We start from the raw sequence: 17,698 nt of genomic DNA on the forward strand, positions 1-17,698 counted from the left end.
TTGTGAGACGTACCCAGAATTTCCCATGAACCTAAAACCTATTACCACAGAGATAAACGAAAAACCATATGACCAAAGCAATATGGCGAGCCCCAAATGTTCAGAAACCACGCATCAGGCCCACCCAAAATCATGAGATTGACTTAAAAAACCTTGAGATTTAAAAAAAAATAAATTCAGAGTTCTTTTTATTGGCCTCTGGTTGTGGAGTTTTCATCTTTAGCCATGAGGACTTTTAAAAAAAAAAAAATGAAAGCGGAGGCTCATACTGACTCCAGGAGCTGAGGGTTTAAGGCAAACAAATATCACAAGACTTGTGGCAAGGCTGCAGGGCCTTTATTCCCTGACAGCCTCTCAGCCCGGGTACCAGGAACGCAGCCCCCCCTCTCTCGGCTATGCAGAGGGCTCTGGCTAGCGCCTGGGTGCGCTTCGCCCCTGGGTGCCAAGTGGAGCCCCCAGGACAATGGCGCTGGGTGCAGGGCAAACACGCTGCAACTTGCTTTGCAGCTCCCCGCCCCTCTGAGCCGAGCCGCGCAACGCGAGCAGGAAGTCTGCCCCCTCTCGCGCTCCGTCGTGCGTTCCAAGCCGCTGGGCGTGGCGGAAGGCTCCTGCCGGCGCTCCGTTGTCACACACAAAGGGACTACACCTCCCAGGCGGGCGCCGCGCGGCGGCCTCAAGCCACCATCTTGGAAGCTGACCCGCCCCTTGTCTCGCGCAACGGCCGCGGGTACGTCGTGACGTCTGAAGCGGGCCGTGGGCAGGGCGTCGATGAGGGGCAACTACAATTCCCACACGGCCCCGCGCGGCCGCGCATGCGAGCTGCTGTTTTGTCGCCATCTTGGCTGGACGGAGCTGCCTGCCGCCGCCACTAAACAAACCTGAAGCCACCCGGGCTCTGCCGCTGAGGAGCCTTTAGATGTTCCCGGAACGGCCGGGCAGGTGGGTCCCCTCCCCGCGGGAGCTGGGGCGGGGGCGGGAGGGCGACTGGCCCCTCCGTGGGCTGGTTGGGTGCTGTGTCCACGTCAGTGAAAGGCGCAGGAGTGGGCAGCTCCCGCCTCCCCCCGCCCGGCAGGCGGAGGGCGACGCGTCCGCCCACCGGCGTGAGCGGGAGGCTTCCGTCCGGCCCCCTGGCTGAGGGAGCAGGGAGCTGTGGGCACCCCCCCACACACACACACAACACCCCCTGGCTGTGGCTGAGGGAGCCGTGCACCCCCACACACACACACAACACCCCCTGGCTGTGGCTGAGGGAGCTGTGCACCCCCCCCCCACACACACAACACCCCCTGGCTGTGGCTGAGGGAGCTGTGCACCCCCCCCCCCCCCCACACACACAACACCCCCTGGCTGTGGCTGAGGGAGCTGTGCACCCCCCACACACACACACAACACCCCCTGGCTGTGGCTGAGGGAGCTGTGCACCCCCCCCCACACACACACACAACACCCCCTGGCTGTGGCTGAGGGAGCTGTGCACCCCACACACACACACACACACAACACCCTCTGGGTGTGGCTGAGGGAGCTGTGTGACACCACACCCCCCCCCACAACACCCCCTGGCTATGGCTGAGGGAGGAGGGAGCTGTGCCCCCCCACACACACAGAGCACCCCCCAGCCAGCTGAGAGAAGAGGGGGCGATAGTGTATATCTCCCCCGACCCTGTGGGAGCTGTGTGCTCCACCCCTCCCCCACAAAGCCTGCCCCCCCTCGGGCTGAGGAAAGCGGGAGCAGCTCTGTCAGCTGGGGGTTGAAGGAGCTGTTCCTGTCCCTTCCCCCAGTTTATGGAGGCTAGAGGAGGCATTTCACTTCCTCCATCTTGGGGGGTTGTACTGGGGGTCACTAAGCTCCTGCCCACCCCTTGACCATCACCTCTTGTTGTTTGTGTATGGGATCATTTGTTTTCACTGAGGCCAGGACAATTACAGGGTAGTGATAATAGGCACAATGAATTTGGGAGTAGGGGTAGGTGCATCCTGGTTCTGCTGTCACAGTTTCCTGTGCGTGCTCTGCCAGATCATCTCGTGCAAAGTGTATGATGCGATCGATGCTTTGTTTTTGTTCATGTTGCTAAACACAGAACCATAATCACTGCTCTGTGGCGCTTCAGTCTAACGGCCCAAGTGCAGTACAAGTATTGGCACGGTCTTGCACAAGTCTGTTAACCTGTCTGCCTCTGGCGAGTAATTTTTTTAGTGCGTGGATAAAATCATTTTAATGAGTGGTTTTCATCGTTGTCAGGATGTGGTTGGACAAGTTAGATACTGTGCCTGTATTGTGCCTGAACAAGTACATTTTCATGATGTTTTTGCCAGTGTGCAACATAACAGACAAATGCCAAACGCATTCCCATGGATTGTAGAGTCACTGTAGCTGGAAGACTTCCTATAATAGATGCTCTGTGCATAAGGAGAGGGAGGGGGCTTTTACATCAATTCAGAGATAGTTCCAGATGTAAGAGAGAGCATGGCATGAAAGAAGGTCTGAGAAAGATATAGGCATCTGTCGAGAGAGAGGCTAGGATGACCCTCAGGTGTATCTACACTAAAGAGACTATACTAACATAGCCCTCTGGTAGAGCCATACTGGCATAGTCCCACAATGTAGATGCAACCTACACTGACAGAAGAGGTTTGTCTGTCAGTGTAAGAACATCACTTCTCTGAACATTAGCTCCCTCAGTGGAAGCACTCTTCCATCGATATAGCTTTGTCTGCCTGGGGGTTATGTTGGCATAGCTACAGTGCTTAGTGGTGTGGTTTATTCACACCTCTGACTGACGTAGCTATCCAGTATAATTTTCAAGTGTAGACCTAGCCTGAGGAAATGGTTATAGGAAGTCAATGTCTGGAGTGAAGTTGCAGAATTCTTTTATAGTGAAATGGCAAGCCTTTTGCAGGGGTTCAGGCAGGGGAATACGTGGATGGAAAGGAAGATGACCTTGGTGAAGTTCTGAGCAGGCTGGAGGAGGGGAGAGATTGCACTAATCAAATTCTAAGATGTAGAGCATGGACTTTTACTTACAGTATTTGTATTCTTTTTCAGGGAGGTTGAGCTCTGTGGGAGCACAAACACAGGGAAAGAATGCCTGTTGTGTGGCCAACCCTTCTGGATCTTAGCAGGGATGAATGCAAGAGGATTCTTCGCAAACTGGGTACAATTTGTGGCTCTCTGCTTCCTCCATCCACCTGGCTGCTGGGACTTTGTGTATCTATCTCTGTTTAAAGAATTTCCAGCCCAATGTCTTCATTAAACACTTTCATATGTTTGCAATCAACATATAAGATACAGAAAGTGATCAGTAGGTGTCAGTGTTTGTTTTCACAGCTCTTGCTTTGATAGTATTTGGTAGGGGTGGATGCTCTTTATGGATTCAATGAATAGAGCTGGTTTTAAACCTAATTTCATAGAATCATTTTGGTTGGATGGTACCTACACTGCAAATTATGATGATTTCATGCACATTAATGTGTAATAGGAGACATTTCTGTCAAAAGTGAGTAACTCCTCAGTTTGCTATGTCTGATTAATTTCCTACCTCCTTTTTTGGTTTTATATAGAGAAAACATATGAAGGTCAAAATGAATCTTGCAATGCTACCCATGTTTAGTTGTCACAATGGTTAGAGTTACATCAGTAAAACTACTGTAATGCAGATTCTTAATGAAAGAAAATGTCCCACAATACAGTATTTCCAGTCTTCAATTACAGAAGGACAGGAACTGGCTGGGAGAGGTGAAAACAATCTCAATTAGTTTAATGGTCATAACAATAGGAGCCTATTGAATTGCTGTAGCCATGCGTCGAATTCTGGATGCTTTGCCCAAATGAAAAGGGCTATCTGTAAGAGAGTTTCTGGGAATTATATCCGTAATAACATGAATATGTAGGAAGGCAATTATACTTAATAGTTTTTAATAGCATTTTAATATTGGAAGAAGAAAAATCTTAGTTTTCTTTTTAGACTTTCATTTAGGCAACATAGTCTAGTGGTTAAACACAGTAGAGGGAGTCGAGATTTGATATTTGAGACTTTTCTTCTGACTTCCTGCGTAACCTTGGGCAAATCACTTAACCTCTCTGGGCTTTATTTTACCCATCTATAAAAAAAGTGAAGTACTGTACTACATACCTTGCATCAGAGGCATGAAGATTAATGTTGTAAAGTTCTTTGAGGTCTTCAGATTATGCTATAAAACTATTATTATTAGAGAGAGAAAGGGGTGAAACTATTTTCTCTCATCTTGCTCGGTTATCGTGGGGAGGGGGTTCTGTTTTTAAGAGACAGCACATTGAGTATAGAATCTGAACCATTATTTTTATTATTTAAAAATGTATTACTTGTATTGTGGTAGCACCTAGAGGCCCTAAATGAGATTGCAAGTGTACAAACAGAGACAGAGGCTTATGCTATCTGAAAGAACTTTGTCTAAATAGACAAGATAGACAAGGGAGAGGAAATGGAAGCACGGAGAGGTGAAGAGACTTGCCCTGTCTCAAGGTCACAAAGCAGGTCAGTGGTAGAGCAATGCATATAGCCCATGTTTCCTGACTTCCAGTCCAGTGCTCTATCCATTAGACCACTCTACAAGGCTCAGATACTCCATAGTAAATTAAACGCCATAGCAGATTTTAGAAAAATGTGTCAATACTTAAATCATATCTTAGTGTGATATCTAGCACTGCCCTGAGACCTTTGCAGTACATAGCTGAGGAAGCATGAAATATGGGATGACGTGGCAGCCTTAAATTTGAATTTGCTTGTTTTCATTTGTTTGTTAAACCTAATTTTATACCTTATTTCGGCCATTTAACTGGATTTCCCTTGACTGAACAGAGACTGCACCGGTTACAATTTGTCTGTACTACTTAGGGATAGGAGTGAGGAAGGTGGTGACATAAGAATGGCCATACTGGGTCAGACCAAAGGTCCATCCAGCCCAGTATCTTGTCTTCCAACAGTGGCCATGATATTTTATGTCTTATTATCTATCCATCCCTTTCTTAATGATTCCCAACATTCTGTTCGCTTTTTTGACAGCCGCTGCACATTGAGTGGATGTTTTCAGAGAACTATCCACAATGACTCCAAAATCTCTTTCTTGCGTGGTAACAGCTAATTTAGACCCCATCATTTTATATGTATAGTTGGGATTATGTTTTCGAGTGTGCATTACTTTACATCTGTCTTGTGATCTTCACTGTCTGCTATAATGCTAAAACATACAGTTCAAGGTCTTAATATACTGGCTCTCCATAAAAATACAACACCCTTAACTCAGACATCGAGTGATTACTGAGTAAAGTAACTTCCGAGTCTAAGCACAGAAAAATACTGTAGTATCTCTCGTATTACTGTGTGGTACCTTAGCAAATGTTGACTTTAAAGACAGCAATTGGGTTTGTATATAAAATGCTTTATTATCTAAGCCTTAAATACTTAAGCAGTTATTGTCTGCCCAATGTCCTGGTTTGGGTGTTATGGCTGACCAAAGTGTGTCTTCTCTGTTTTCCCCTAGGTTTTGTCAGAACTGGGCTGGGTGTAGGAATTGTTTGGGGCATGGTTCTCTGGTTTTGTAATTTGGTCCACTGGACTCACTTGCTGACAGCTTTTGAAAACAATGCAAGTCTTGCTTATTTTGGAAGCTATTATCTGACTGCTATCTGTGCACTAGTCGGTCTTTTTTGTTACTCTTTCTGTCCCTATTAATACTTATTTTTATGTTAACTGGGATTTGATTTTGTTGGTTTGTATAGCTATGTATAGTGTGGAAAGGGTTTAGATTGCTAATTTAAAACAAGGTTTTCAGTCAGACTTTTTTTTGTGAAATGTTCAATAACTAGAACAATAAGTCATTCACTCGATGTCTGAGTTAAGGTTGTTGTATTTTTATGCAGAGCCAGTATATTAAGACCTTGAAATTTACGTTTTAGCATCTTAGCAGACAGTGAAGATCACAGGACAGATGTAAATCTACTGAATTTAAACCCATGATTTTATTTTTCCCTTTTTGCTGTTAATGGTTAAGAACTAATCATATTTCTATATTTCCTTAGAACTGGAGGCATATGCTGGAGTTATCAGCGCTTTGCGTGCACAGGGGGACCTTACCAAGGAAAAGAAAGACCTTCTTGGAGAACTCTCCAAAGTGCTTAGGTAAACCTCACACTACTTATGGTAAATGTGGTGAGTGTATAATTGGTTTATGGCCTGTTTTCTTTTAAAAGCATTGCACGTACTTCCTACCAGAGGCATCTTCAGCTCTTAAAATGAATTCATAATCAAAAAAGAGACTCCACAAACAATATAGCGGAGATTCCATATTTATTTTGAACCCATATTTATTTTCCTTTCAATGATTCCTGGTTGCATTTGCTTAACTTGCAAATGAAATTTTTTTCCTCACTTCCATCCTTGTAAGATTGGAACCCAGAATTGGAAATCCCGCCATGTAGCCACTAATGTAATCTCTAGTAACTATGGTGAAATCCTTTCTATTCTCTAGGCCAGAGAATTATCTTTTACCTTCTGAATAGTAAAACACTTCATTTTCACTGTCACAGGGGAGAGAAGCAAGTGGCAATCTCTAAAATGTAAATGCTGACCCATCCATCCACCAGAGTGGTGCTGTTTCTAACATTTTCATTTTTGCTAACAGGATCAGATAAATATATTTGTCTTTCCATATCTAAAATATATTGGCTGCTTTCTTTTTTGACAGCATTTCCACTGAGCGCCATCGTGCTGAAGTTCGGAGAGCCGTAAATGATGAACGGCTAACAACTATTGCGCATAAGTAAGCTATTACTCATACTGAACATGACTTCCATAAGTTAGCAAATAGTCTTCGCATTGGGCAGTCCTTTATCTTTTAAACCAAATACTAGAGATTTTAAACCACTAGCAACCTTGAAGGAATAACACAGCTGACAATTGTAGTAGTACATGTAACTATACCCTCAGCTGATGCAGATCTGTAGTATGTACTACAGGAAAATGTGTGGAAGTTGTTGAAATCTGCGGTTAATGAGTCACTGTTTTGTTCATTAAGGTAGTGCTTAGGAGTCAGCTGAAAATGCGGCCCTATTGTGTCGTATATAAACATAGTATAAGAGAGAGTTCCTGTCTTGAAGAGCTTACAGTCTAAATAGGTAAGACAAACAGAAAGTAGGGAAACTGATAAAATGTATATGGAGAGTGAACAATGTGATGGCTGCAAGCTTCATGTTTTGCCATGATTTTAGTTTTGTTTAAATCCTTTTGATTGGGTTACGTTAGGAGAGGATTAGCTAAAGGATCTTTGGTGACCTTGAGGGAGGGGGTCAGAGAGGGTGGAGCAAACAGCCAGTCAACACTGGGGAAAATGTTTGGAGTGAAAATTTCAGAAAGCAGTGTGACATCATCACTGTCCATTACTCCCTGCTTGAACTGCCCTATGCAGCTGCTGTGGCAGTGTCAGTTTTGGCTGGCTCCTCCCTGTGTTTTCTTTCCCAAAGCTCACAGTTGCTGTGGAGAAGGGGATGCCCCCTGGGTCCTAGTTCCCTAAGGGGTGGGGAGTGGTATCAGTTCTGGGTTCTGGAGGGAAGGGTGGCCTGGCTGGGCCATATTTATCCCCCAGTTCAGCAGGACATGGTTGAACTGCTTTCTGCAACTGTTGTGCCAGTTTCAGTCTCTAGCTAGCTCCCTACAGTTTTTTCCCCAAAGACCACATGATTGGGGGAGAGAAACTGGTGCTCACTTATCTTTAAGTGAGATGCTTAGTACTCTTAGTATCTAAAAGTAGTTTTCAGAATGAAATAAATGGCTTGAGAGATTTTATTTTAAAGGGGAAAGAAATGCCTTAAATTATTTAATGTTCAGCTAGAGTATAAGAATTTCTCTTTATTTTCATAAATTAATATAAAACAGCTGTAGATTTTAAGTGTGAATCTTACAATTCTGAAATTATAGGGGAAAAAGCAATAAAGCAATCATGTATAAGGAGCCTATCATATCAGTTAGCAATATTTTGAACTGAGACTTACCAAAAGGCATATTCTTTTGTAAACTGTCATAGACTCATAGATATTAAGGTCAGAAGGGACCATTATGATCATCTAGTCCAACCTCCTGCACAACGCAGGCCACAGAATCTCACCCACCCACGGCTACGAAAAACCTCTCATTCAAATGTTTCAGGTTTAAAGGCTTGGAAATAGTCTGGCCTATTAAACAACTACATAGCATAACAGTTCAGATTTTTTTCTTTAAAAAAAAAGTGAATAAGGAATAGCTTATTTTATAAAACAATCAGGATTGATTTCTTAAATTGAATTTCCTGTTAAATGCTGATGATGATGTCAGCAGTTTGCAAAACTCATGCAGTTTTTACCTCAAGGGGATTAAAATCTAGAACACACAGCAGGAAACCCAAAGGAGGTGCTAGTTTATGGAATGCCATATCTTTTTGTAAATCTCTTTTCTGTCTTTCACATTAAGAAATAATATAGCAGAGAGCTCATTTGACTGATGTGGATTAATTCTTAGTGATGCTAGGAAAGTGCAGTATTGCCATTAGATATACTGGAGTTAGCACTCTTAATATAAACTCATTTGCAGTTATTTTCAACAAATATTCTAAATTTTATCTCAACTGATGCTAATCAGTAAGTACTGTAAGAAAATTTATGGAAGATGCTGAAACAAATCTGGGTTTAACTGAGAAATAGACTAATTAGCGCTAATCTTTTTACTAGTTACTTAGTACTGTTAGCCAGAGTTAAAAGTAGTTCTTAAGTATGTGGTAATAAGTTAAATGAAACTCTCATTGAAAATTATAGTCTACAATTCTGGCTTCATTGATTCAGTGAAATGGTCATACAAAACAGAAGCATTTCTGCCTAGTAGAAAAAGGGGACAACATGATTCTTAAGTATTCTATTTTGTCTTCAAACTTTGAGGCCAATTAGAAGTTAAGACCAGGTGGTTGGCCTCTGTTAAGGGAAATGCATGGGCTGAGTCATCTGACATGTTGCAATCTTGTTTGGGCTATTGTGATGGGGCTTAGAATATTTTTAATTAAGTAGAGCGAGATCTGCCTTAGAAACGATTATTTCTATAGCACACTTAGTTTGATGGCTGTTTCATGAACGTTGTGCTTCTGATATTTTTAGCTAGTTAGAGGAGTATAATATACACTAATTTGCAAGTCTGCTTTTTTAGTTATGTTTTACTGTACATATTCTAGGCTGTCACTAGAAGAGAAATTCTGTTATCTAGTAGCTTTTCTCTGTTGGAAAAGCATATTTAGTCCGTAAATGTGCTGGATAAGAGAACACTTTCACATAATATGCATTTCTGTTTAGTATGTCTGGACCGAACAGCTCTTCAGAATGGTCTATAGAAGGTCGTCGACTGGTGCCACTGATGCCACGGCTGGTTCCGCAAACAGCCTTTACTGTAACAGCTAATGCTGTTGCCAATGCAGCTATTCAGCACAATGCATCTCTTCCAGTTCCTGCAGAAACTGGGAACAAAGAAGGTGAGGGAATCCCAGTATTTTACTGCAAGTAGTGAGGATGTGAGAAGAACAATTTCACATTTTAAAGGGACACCATAAGCTAGCTTAGATCCAAAGTGAGTAGGTTATATTTAAAATAAAAAACAAAAATCCCCTTCATTTTCATACAATATTAATAGAAATGTTTTCATGAAATCTGATTGGATTTGAAGTCCCTTTTGGAGTTTTTGCAACCTAAGGTGTCGCAGCTCAGGTTAAAGGCCCCCTGCCTGGGGCTGAAGCCCTTGAGCTTCGGCTTTGGGCCCCCCACCCAGGGCAGCGGGGCTCAGGCAGGCTAAGACTTCAGTCCCCCCTCCTGGAGTCATAGTAATTTTTATTTTCAGAAGGGGGTCGCGGTGCAATGAAGTTTGAGAACCCCTGTGCTAGTGCATTAGGAACCGGAATATGAAATTGACCAAAAGCACAAAGGAACTTGACTGGTTCACTATCTATGCGAAGGAAAAAGCAAAAATGTAAACCACATGTGTTTTAAATGTTCGGAAGGTGTAAAGTGTGGCAGTTGCTATAAATGGTGCAAAGTTAAATTCCTAAAAATGAAAGTAATAAAAAAAGTTGTTGTTACAGGCCCCTTTTAAGGTACAGTGATACTCAGAAAGGTGACTTTGCAAAATGACGTGGATCTCCATTCTTATTTTGTCACTCCAGATCAAATGTTCTAAATTAACAAGTCAAAAGATGCCTCTCCCATCCTGCCCGTACCCCCTACAAACTCCATCTAAGCTGCAAAGTTTTATTTTACTTTGTTTTATGGGTTTAATTACAGTATATTTACACAGTTACAGAAAACCTAACACTTCTTGAATTAGTTTTTTTCTGACAGATTTGGGAAACGTTATACCACCTGCTTTGTCTTACTAATGCTTGTAAACATCAATGTTACAGCAATTAAACAAGGAAAACTATTTTAAAATACATTAATCTGTCTTAATTTAAAGAGGGTTTTCAGATTGATTCTAGGACTGACATGCCACTGAACACAATGCAATAACAATTTTATATTTATATCACTGATCTACGCTAGAGTCCTAAGCACATTAAAACAAAGTTAATTTAAATACTAAACATGTATAAGATAAACTATAATATAAAACACACAGTCAGTAGAGAAGAAAATAATATCAATGGTGTCTCTAAGGTCTTCTCAAATAAAAACGTTTTAAAATCTGCTTTGAAAGCAGCTAATTCTATGGTCATTCTTGGGTCAGAGAGGACACCACTCCACAGTAGCAGGACCGCAGAGGCAAAAATGTGGATAGTGACCCAATAAGCCTTAGGCTTTAATTTATCTTCAAAGCTGTCAAAATAGTTCTAGGATAATTGAATTATTTACTGTAGTTATGTGGAAGGTGTCTTCTCTCCTCTTCAGTGGTGGTTTGCTATTCCTACACAAGTACCACTTCAACCCCAACATCTACCCCTGTTCCAAGTGGCAGTGTAGCAACAGTGAAGTCCCCCAGACCTGCCAGTCCAGCCTCCAATGTAGTCGTCTTGCCAAGTGGAAGTACTGTTTACGTCAAAAGTAAGTGATACCAGTAACTTTGATTAACAAAACAGAAAGGGGATGGTCTTGTGGTTAAAGCACAGGACTCTGACTCAGGTAATCTGGGTTCTAGACCCAGCTCTGCCTCAAATTTACTATGTGACTTTGAGCAAGTCACTTTACTGATAAATACACTAAGGCACAAAGATGTTAAAGTGGGATTAATACTTCCCTTCTTCAGGGTATGTTGAGGCTCAATTCATTGATGGAGATATTTTGATGTCTGGGATAACAGAAGTGCAAAGTATGAAAAATAAAACCTAGGAATTGCCATGCAATAATGGATCATTTGTCCATCTAGTTTGGAATTTTGCCTCTGATGTGGTCATAGCTAATGCTTCAGAGGAAGGTTTCCCTTTCACCTCTTCCCCAAAGTATGCACCTGGCCGACTGCTGTCATTTGAGGGAGTGGGAAGGAGGAGAAACTCTTTTTCCCTTCTCAGATGAGCAGGAGAATTTCTAGGAATATCATTTTCCTACAAGCAGTCATGTGCCCTAAAGCAGCAAGTGATATGGCATGTCAAGGTAAAATGCCAAATCCTTACCTCATGTAAATCAGGTAAGGATTTGGCCCTTTATGGATATTACCAAAAGAATATAAATTTAAAATAATATTGTTTTCCTGCTGTTTTTTTCTGAGCAGTAGCTGAACTTTTAAACAAACTACACAACTAACCTCACCCAGGGATTCTATTACAATTTACTTGCACGGTGCTGTGGCTTGCATACTCCCATAGTTTTGCACTGTGTTGGGAAGTACAGGCTTAGAAACCAACTACATCATTTTACTATTCCTGCTATCACGGCGGATAAAATTTGATGACTTTAAAATAATCAGAAATCAGATTTTTTTATTTAAATGTATATACATTTTTGTTTAAAAAATAACCCTATCTAAAATTAAATTTGAAATTGATAACCTGTGTTAGTGTCAATGTGCTATAATCTACTGAAATAATTTAAATAGAAAATATGCTGCATCAATGAGCCCTCCTCAGATTTTTATTCTGTTTTTAATTACATACAGAATCAGAGAGAAAACAGCTTTTGAGGTCAACTCAAGCTTTATAAATGTCACAATGTAATGTAATTAAGTAATTATCTGTTGTTTTCAGTCTTTATAAAGGAGTGAATGCAATTTACATTTTCCAGAAAAGCTTTAGCTGTAAATAAACTGAAACCAAAGGTAATTAGCAAGTGCAGAGAGAATATTTTCTTCATTTTGACTAGTTCAGTCAAAATTTAGAAACTGATTGGGAGTTGAAAAAGGAGGAAAGTTTGTCTAGAAATAAAAGCCAGGTGGGAGATGATGAGATTAATTCTAAATACTTGAAGGATATGAGGTCAGATTTTCAAAAGTATTTAGGTACCTGAAGATGCAGGTAAGTGTCTGCTGGGATATTCAAAAATGCCCAAGCAGGTTAGGCAGCTAACTCGTACTGAAATCACCTTAGAAAGGCATCTACACATCTTTGCAATATTTGGCCCATGGTGACCAGAAACAAGCCGTCAATTCACTAACAGTTAATACTTCCTTTGCTTAATAAATCAGTTTAAAATGCAAACATGTTTTGGTAAACTTGTTTTCTTATGTATCCAACACATTTAAGGTAATTTTACTTAACGAAGTAACAATTTAAAAATGCTGCTTCTGTACAGTTTTAATTTAATTCCAGATTCCATTCAAGTGTAGCTTGACACAAATGCCCAGTAAAAATTTCCGCCTAATACATAAGAATTGCATCAATTCACCGTTTTCTAACATTAAAAAAAAAAAAAATTAAAATTAAGAATTTGAATAAATGTATGTTAAGCCATATGAATACTAAAATAAATGTACAGATATAGTATATCCTCCTGGTTAGCAAAAAGAAATACCAAATTTAGTCTAAAGGTTTTATTTGGTGGGAAATCAACATGTTTTAATGCTTATATCAACCAATGAGAATAAACCTTTCTTTAGGAAAATAATTGAAAAGTACAAATGCAAATGGAGATTAAAACTGATTATTTAAATCAAGGTTTCCTACTTGCAGTTGTAAATTACTTGGATTTAAATCAATCTGCCCTACCTACTCTAGAAAGGTACATTATTTCAGATGTAAGATCTAGAAAAATTGATGTTCTCTTAGCTCAAACAACTGAAATCTAAACCTTAAAAAAATGCTATCACATAGTAATGACTCAGCCTATGATTTGGTCATGAAGGTCGCGGAAGTCATGGAATCCGTGAATTCCGCAGACCTCCATGACTTCAGCCTGCAGTGGCTGGGAGCTGCAGCGCACCCCAACTGCCTTTGGTGGCCGGGAGCTGCAGGGTACCCCTGCTGCCCAGAGTGGCGGGGGCCCCGCAGCTTCCCAGCCCCCACAGGTGCAGGGGGGAATATCCCAGAGGTCCCCAGTCCCCGCAGGCAGGGGTGGGAGGGATCCCTGGCAGTTCCTCAGCTGCAGGCAGGGGAATCCCCCGCAGCTCCCCAGCCTACAAGCGGGTGGCAGGGGAATCCCCCGTAGTTCCCCAGCCTACACATAGGCGGCAGGGGATCCCCGGCAGCTCCGCAGCTGCGGGTGAGGGTCCCTCCCAGCCACTGGTCAGGGGCCACACTTCCAGCCACAGCAGGGCGGGTGCTGGACCCTCCCTCCTCCCCATTTTGTCGTGGACATTTTTAGTAAAAGTCAGGGACAGGTCACGGCTTATGTGAATTTTTGTTTATTGCCCATGACCTCTCCGTGACTTTTACTAAAAATGTCCATGACAAAATCATAGCCTTAGTAATGACTATAAGACTGGTCTGGATTCAAACAAATGATACAGGGATGAAAAAAATCTCATCAATCCCCAAAATCATCCAATCCCTCAATTTTTTGCATTTGAATTTTTACTGAGAGCAGATTTAATTCTTCTTTTGCAAGATGAGGGTCTGACCATGAGCATCTCCAGTCATCTTGTACAAAGGTGAACTGCAGGCATTTAGCATGTTTTTCAACTCATCGCCTTTGACTTATGTTGTTGCCCATAAGCGGCGGCATGGCTGTATGCGATATTGTCAAAGAGGGTTACAGTACACCTCCATGCATATAATGTCTGACATTCTGTGACCCTTTTGGCCAGTTGAAGTAAGACAGTCTTGGACAAGGTCTAGTATTTTATGAAGGTAGCGCCATACTGCTTATCAAGATCAACAGAGCATGTTCTAGAAAGCTATTGTCAGTGGCTCAGCGGAGTTTTACAGCAGATATATTTTCTGCACCTGAGGTAGGTGATTGTGGGGGTGAAGAAACTTTTTGAGGCAAAAAGTTTCTTTTGCAGGATTGCATATTGGTAAAAGTTTCAAAATATGAGTAAATGTGTCAAAATAGTCACTGCTTCAAACTGCTAAAGGCACAAGTTGACAAAGTGGGATGTGGTCTTGGCATCAGGAATGCATCTCATGATAAATAGATCTTCAGAAGGTATTTGAAGGAGAAAGGGATGCTGCTGAAAATGTACTGGGTTGCATTAAAGAAGGCACAAGGGGTAAGGGGGCATGGTGTGATAAAGCAAAGGGGGAAATTTTAGTTACATGTGGAAAATTGCCATAGCTGAAAACTGCTAGAAAAGCTGAATGTGGAGTTCTGAACAGGAACACACTTGAAAAATGTCTTCCCATCCCCCTCACACACGTGCAGTCTCATTAGCATAACTTCTGCCATTTTTACACAGAATAGCAAAAGCCCCACACAGGTTATTACATTCTTGTAATTTCTTAACCAGAATTAAACTGCAAAATTACTCAATACCCTTGGTGTTCTGGTTTTTTTAAGAGAAATTCAGTATTATGAGAACAAGTGTGATCTGTGGGAGGGAATTGGAACACCTGATTCTGTTCTCAGGTCTGTCATGGACTTGCTGTGACCTTTGGAAAGTTTTATCTTCTCTCTGCCTTGTGTTTTCCCATTTGAAAATAGATGTACGACTTAACAAGCTTAATGTTATTAGAAAGCACTTAATGTTATTAGAAAGCAGGGAGAGATGGTCAGAGGAAAAGTGCTATAAAATTGAAAAGTCCTGTTCTTCCAGGTGTCAGCTGCTCAGATGATGATGAAAAGCCCCGTAAAAGACGACGAACTAACTCTTCTAGTTCCTCTCCTGTTCTTCTGAAAGAAGTCCCGAAAGCAGTCACTCCTGTCACTAAAACTATCACGGTGCCTGTAAGTGGCAGCCCCAAGATGAGTAATATCATGCAGAGCATTGCCAACTCCTTACCGCCACACATGTCTCCTGTGAAAATAACATTCACTAAACCCTCAACACAGACGACAAACACAACAACACAGAAGGTACGTGGGGGAATCCGCCAAGCGTTACGTAATTGTATTTCTGTCAATGAATAAGACATGATATTTAGCTTTTTCCTTTCTACAAAGTGTCAAGCTATATTTTAAGGATTGTTCTTTGGGTAAGATAATCCCTCTTTTTAAAACAAAAATCTGGTGTGACTGTAGTGCACCTTCGCGTGAAGGGACCTGGATTGACAGCCCTGGAGACTGAAGCCCTTTTTTTATTCACAGAACAGGCACAGTACAGACAGTGGGAGTGCAAGCTTCCCCCACGCTGCCCCACCAATGTGCATCAACCCTGACCTGAAGGGATCACTTCTAGGGATGAGAGGGAATTTAGTCTCCATGCTCACTCAGTTATTGGCCTCTCTGGTGAGACTGCCAACAAGTTGCCAGTTAGTACCTTTTGTGGTGTTGGGTTTTGTGATATGGGCACTAGTCCACTGAGAACTGGATCACATAGGCCAATGAACAGCCATCAGATGGTAACAACTTTTGGTCAAAGGTAATCTTTCTTATTTCTCTTTTCCTTAATTTAAATTATTCTACTTTTGCAGTAGTAAGACCCCAGGAAACTGGGTTTGGTCTTTCCATGGCCCACTCTACTTCATGTAGGAGATCATGCCTCCAAGGAGGCATGAGATTTCTCTTTGGGCCCAGCAGGACTTGTTGCTAGATCTGAACAGAGATTGTGGGGACGTTATTTTCCTCTTCATTCTACTCCCTTTACATAGTATTGTGGCAGTTGAGATCAACTGAGGTACTCAAACTAACAGTGCCCAAGTTTGACCATAATGGGGCTGGAGGCAAGCAGTCCTCAGCTGTAGAATATTTTTTTAAATGGACCCTGCATTTGTTGATTTCCAGATCATGCTGCAAGACCTACTTGTTCTCTCAGGCTTTGGGGGAGGGTTTTAGATGTTGGACTGGTCCTCCATGACATTTTGTTTTTGATTTTGTGGGTCCAGAGTATTGGCTGGATGTATGTTAATTAACTAAAATAAATCATCTTTAAATTTAAACACAATAGTGACAGTGGAAATACTGCAAACCAAATTCCTCTTCGGCGTATCTATTGATTTCAGTAGATTTACATGAGAGGTTAATTTGACCTTGACACAGAGACCATTGATTTAGATTGGCCTCTAGAAAGCATTTCTCAAATAATGAGAGATTCTTGACTTTTGAGCCCAACCTCCCCACCATAATCTTTGTGTCAGACTCATAGATTTACTTTCTAACTTTATGTGGATTAGCACACTTCCCATGTCCTGATTTTGGATGCTTAGTTCAGTGGAGTAACTTCCTACGTTTTAGTGTGCAGATAATGTGTGTGTTCCTGGCCTTTCATAATGTCTGTTCAGTTGTGTAAAATAGGGGATGCTTTCATTTAGTTCCCTGAAGTCCAGCAGTATCACTGCTCAAACAAATGTCTGCTGGAAAAGCATTCTGGTTAATGGCATGCAAATGAGCATGAGCACATCAAATATAAGGTCTTGCTTTCCATGCAGCAAATATTATTTGGATTAAAGTCTGATTTAACTGGTGACAGAACACTTGTCTGGATGAACACAGGTTTTGCGTTGAAGTAATTTATTGTTTGTACTAAATATAACTAGCTTGAAGAAAAGTGGGGGGCTTGGTGTGCTCATCTACATATCATTATCCAGGCTTTATTCATTATCCATACTACTTATACAGCTTATTCCTTTTTCAGAGCAGGTGCTCTGAACTCTGTAAATAAACAGAGTTTTAGCCTGTGCTTTAGTATCCTTTATATTCAAAATGAAATTGAAAAGCATAGATTATAAAGGAGGATGTAGTAGTTCAAGATGAAACAGACCTGCAAAGGCAAGGTACAGGCACAAGGTAGGACATTAACCTATTACAATCTGATGATTCACTGTCCTTTCTGAATGGAACAATAGGTGCCATCTTTTTGAAAATGGAAATACTGTTAATTTTATCTTCTTTCACTCAGGCCTTTACAGAAAGGTATTTGTCATTTGTTCTCAAAAAACCTTCAAACAGATAATATTTCTCATTTTGCTTTATATGCACGCGTCAGTTTATAAGTGAAATCTCACTCAGGTCCCATGCTAATTCACAATGACAAGATCTAAACCTGTTCTAATAGGAAGTGTAGTAGTTTTTGTATATTGCATAATTTGTTACCATGATACTCTTTTAAATTGAGTTTGTATATCATACTTTCCAACCAAAGTGATAATGCTGCTTTAGTAATTTTAAAGGGTTATTGAGGTTTGGGATTAGGCTTGA

At 41.4% G+C, this 17,698-nt stretch overlaps 1 protein-coding gene across 5 annotated transcripts in view; it reads left to right on the forward strand.

Annotated features, from left to right (window-relative positions):
• Positions 1-800: 800 nt before the first annotated feature.
• Positions 801-17,698, forward strand: part of EMSY (EMSY transcriptional repressor, BRCA2 interacting) — a 53,013-nt gene continuing 36,115 nt past the window's right edge. For 3 of the 5 annotated variants that reach the window (XM_074955245.1, XM_074955252.1, XM_074955276.1), the window contains exons 1-7: positions 801-939; positions 3,047-3,155; positions 6,059-6,158; positions 6,724-6,798; positions 9,347-9,522; positions 10,928-11,080; positions 15,159-15,418. In XM_074955245.1, coding sequence (XP_074811346.1) covers positions 3,086-3,155; positions 6,059-6,158; positions 6,724-6,798; positions 9,347-9,522; positions 10,928-11,080; positions 15,159-15,418 — 834 coding nt within the window. In that variant the 5' untranslated portion in view covers positions 801-939; positions 3,047-3,085. The remainder of the gene's footprint in view (positions 940-3,046; positions 3,156-6,058; positions 6,159-6,723; positions 6,799-9,346; positions 9,523-10,927; positions 11,081-15,158; positions 15,419-17,698) is intronic. The other 2 variants (XM_074955259.1, XM_074955267.1) reach the window with 1 other exon arrangement.

Source organism: Natator depressus, chromosome 1, assembly GCF_965152275.1.
Source record: "Natator depressus isolate rNatDep1 chromosome 1, rNatDep2.hap1, whole genome shotgun sequence".
NCBI classification, from domain to species: Eukaryota; Metazoa; Chordata; order Testudines; family Cheloniidae; genus Natator; species Natator depressus.